Source organism: Cibotium barometz, chromosome 29, assembly GCF_041138505.1.
Source record: "Cibotium barometz isolate CiBa-2024 chromosome 29, ASM4113850v1, whole genome shotgun sequence".
Taxonomy (NCBI): Eukaryota; Viridiplantae; Streptophyta; class Polypodiopsida; order Cyatheales; family Cibotiaceae; genus Cibotium; species Cibotium barometz.
Window position 1 is genome coordinate 9,673,417 of NC_141074.1, and position 3,546 is coordinate 9,676,962.

The 3,546-nt window shown below is 46.3% G+C and overlaps 1 protein-coding gene across 1 annotated transcript; it reads right to left on the reverse strand.

The window, feature by feature from the left end:
* Nucleotides 1-441: 441 nt before the first annotated feature.
* Nucleotides 442-2,441, reverse strand: LOC147621813 (putative fucosyltransferase 9). Its single transcript, XM_086822833.1, has one exon. It carries the CDS (start codon nt 2,246-2,248, stop codon nt 539-541), a length of 1,710 nt encoding a protein of 569 aa, XP_086678959.1. The 5' UTR covers nt 2,249-2,441; the 3' UTR covers nt 442-538.
* Between the last annotated feature and the right edge of the window lie 1,105 nt (nt 2,442-3,546).

Below are 3,546 nucleotides of genomic sequence, written 5' to 3' on the forward strand. Positions count from 1 at the left end.
TGTTTATTCAATCAAAGCTGTGGCCTAGGAAACGCAAGCGGGATGACCTTACGATCTGCTGTAGCAATTAAGATTAATTAATTATACTGATCCGCTTAATATTACAATAGTATATCAATCATAGTATTGATTGACAATTAGTGAAACGCCATAATCACGTAACCAGTATAATTAACTGTGATACCCTGTCGAATCAAGGCCTCGTGCCGACAGATAATTATGCACCCAATTCATTGGTGAGAATATCGCTATCTTCGTCCGTTTCTGCGTCTGCGTCTGCATCTGCAGCTTAGCATTGTCTCTGAGTAAGCTAATCGATGGCCTACAATTATAATACATTGCATAGGGTGGCAATAATTAGCGTGGATAATACAGGACCATGCATGCTTTTTCTATATTACAGATGTATACAACGTGGATCAAATATTATAGAACAATACAGGAGCAGAAGACAAATCTGTGTATATTGTAAACAATCTGTGCGGTTGGTCATATTAATTACATGATTACGTAATGAGAGGGAAGCATCGCGACAATTTCAAGCATTTGCGTGGACTTTGCCTGCTGACCGGTCCGCCGAAACGGCTGACTTGGCTGCTTGAAACACAGGAGGTGCCGTGTCTCCGACAACTCTGGCGTGGACAAGCTGCCATGCAGCCTGCGGCCGATCTTGGCAGCGCCGGATGTGCAGGCGTATCCACCGCTGATGTGGCGGTTTGAAATTGGTCATGTCGAAGCGAGGCGCCGTACGTGGCAGATGCGAGCACGGATCGACGGCGTACCCCTCCTTGCATTGGCAGCAATCAGCTGTTACCCTTACGTTCTGAAAGTCGAGAATCAGTGGGCGCACATTCCCCCACGCTTGCGCTGCGTAGCCGAACGTCGAGGAGGAGCTGGTGGCTAGACGATGGCTGCTGCTCAGTAGCCACATCTCCGCCAGCGCTAGCTGCGATTGCCGGAAGCCGAAGTCCTGCGTCTGTAGCTCCGACACGGAGTGCACCCTCACCACTCTTCCGTCGTCCGTTCCGGCACTCTGGCTGTACGACTGCTTCAACCTGAGGAAGTATCGGCTCTGCAGGGACGCCACCAGAACTGCCACATCGGCCTCGGCTTGCTGTTGCTGTATTCTTTTGCCATACGAGATGGCGAGCTCAGCCGCTGACAGCTTCGGTTTGCCGGAAACTGCCGGAAGGTAGGAGCTGTTAATCAAGCAGCCCATCGCCATTGTGTTTGCGTCCTCTTCGAAGGCGGCACGATCTGAGTGGCCGTGGAGGCGGATCTGGATGCCGACACGAGTGCCAGCGCCGGCCATATAGGCCACATACTCTTTGAGCACGATTGCCCACACATCGTCGGCAGGAAGCAAGACGAGACGACTGATCAGAGCAAACACCTCATGCTCAGCATCTGCAAAAAGCTTGCTCATACGCTGCCAGAAGGAAGGCACAAGGAAAAGGTTCGGTATGGTGTAGAGATCACTCTCCCACACCACCCACTTCACATCCATTAGAGAACTGTACATTTCTTCACAGAAGAACTCCATATCGCCATCGCTAGGTTCATCCCACAGGCTCACCTTCACCATCTGATGATGATCGAGAGCAACATGTTTACCAGAATCTCTGCTATGTTTAGCATATTCAGGGACACCCCACGCTTTGCCCACAAAGTCGTTCAAGTAAGGAGAATCGTCAGGAAGCAGCCAGCTCGACTCAGGAAAAGGCTCGCAGAGCAGATCACCAAGCTTTCTCCTGTTGTCAAGAAGCAGCACTCGATCCGTTGCCATGGCGTAAGCCATCGCAGAAGCCAAGGCCATGAAGCGATTCCCCAGCCCAACCAGCTGTGAATCCAAGACAATCAAATAGCTACAATTGGACTGCCTCGATTTCAACTCTCTATCAGAATTGCAGCGCCGGTGAAGCTCGCTATAGCTCTTCCACTGTCGAGCTAATAGGGCAGGCATCTGTATCTGTCGTTCTGCCGATCTCAAGAGTGATTCCTGGGTCCTGCTCAAACAAGAATAATCCTTGGCTTCATGAATAATATGATCAGAGGTTACCTTCAGGCCTGTCTGATAGCTGGGATTAATGGTTGCTGCAATAGCACTGGAAAAGCTGCCTCCTAAGCTGCAGATTAGGCTTAAGCATGCTACCAGCAAGAAGGCTAGAAAGAGGGAGCGGAACTTGACGCTATGAGCGTGGTAATCCACGGCCGCTACAGCGTGTGGCCATGCATTTGATTTGGGCATCGCATAGGATTAATTTCTTTCTGGGGCGAATGGGAGCTAAATCTGAAAGAATCAGCTAATTACCCCTTGATGACTGGTCTGCGCTCATAGGAAGATTATGGAAGCTGTGCGCAAACGTGCTGTTTAATATTCAAGCCGGCCATTCAAAGGTCCAAATCTAGTACTGTTCCCAAGTTTTCTCAATTAATTTTCTTTTTGGTTGTCTTTTCTCTATGATCTCGGGTCCCTTTGGTTTGAAATTAATATAGCCTCAAGCATGAAGCTCTCCACGCCTTCTGCCATTGTTTCTCTGTTGCGTGTGAGCCATTGTTTCCGTTTGCGTGTGTGACTTTGTATCGTAGGTCTCTAACTATATGATCCCAACCATGCATCGTGGCTATGTGTCTGTCAACCCTCGTCGAATCAAAACCCGAGGGTATCCCAATTTCTTGGGGCCTTTGACTAAAGTCCTGGCCGATTGGAAGCCTCTCATTATTTTCTACAACACAAATTGAAATGCGAGAGAGAAGGGAGGGTCACTATATATGCTTATCCCTACACAAATTGAAATTAGAGAGAGGGTTTGGGGAGGGGTAATCCCTACACAGAGGATAAAAGGCAATCACAAATGCACACATTATGCCAATAGAGCAAAGTGTGGTAAACAATTACAAAGCCATAAGTTTAGAGAAAAGTGTGGTAAACAATTACATAACCATAAGTTTACACCAGCTAACATCATCTCACAAAGCATGTGCATAAAGGAAATAGTCGACATAATTTTCCCCAACATAATGTTACTCCAACAAACTTGAACATTTATGTGAATTATAATTTTATCCCATACAAGTATATGTAAACAATTGGATATACATGCCAACAAAGATGGGGTGTAGTTCATGAATAATGATTATGCACTCAACACTACTTTTATATGTAAATTTTAATTAACTATGCATCTAATTAGATGTCCAAAAACAATCATCAGAAACTACAAGAGAATGGGGGGTCCAACCATGAAACTTAACCATGCAATTTAGAGAGAGGGGAGCATGAGAAGTGGTTGTCATATCGTGGTACAAGTGTGGCTATACTCGTGGTTATACACATGGTCCTGTCGCTCGTGAAATAGTTGCGTATGTAGTCATGAAACCTTGAAATAAACCCCCAAACCCTTGAGCATAGCTGCTAAACCCTGGGATAATCTCCCAAACCCAACAGCAGAGAGCGAGGTTGCAAGTAAGACATGATAGTTATGCTTATGCAAATTTAACTCAAATTTTTCAACCAACAATTATGAAAAGTTATATAACAATGAG

Excerpts from the sequence above, each read along its gene's own strand:
- LOC147621813 (XM_086822833.1), bottom strand. The coding sequence starts at position 2,248 with ATGCCCAAATCAAATGCATGGCCACACGCTGTAGCGGCCGTGGATTAC.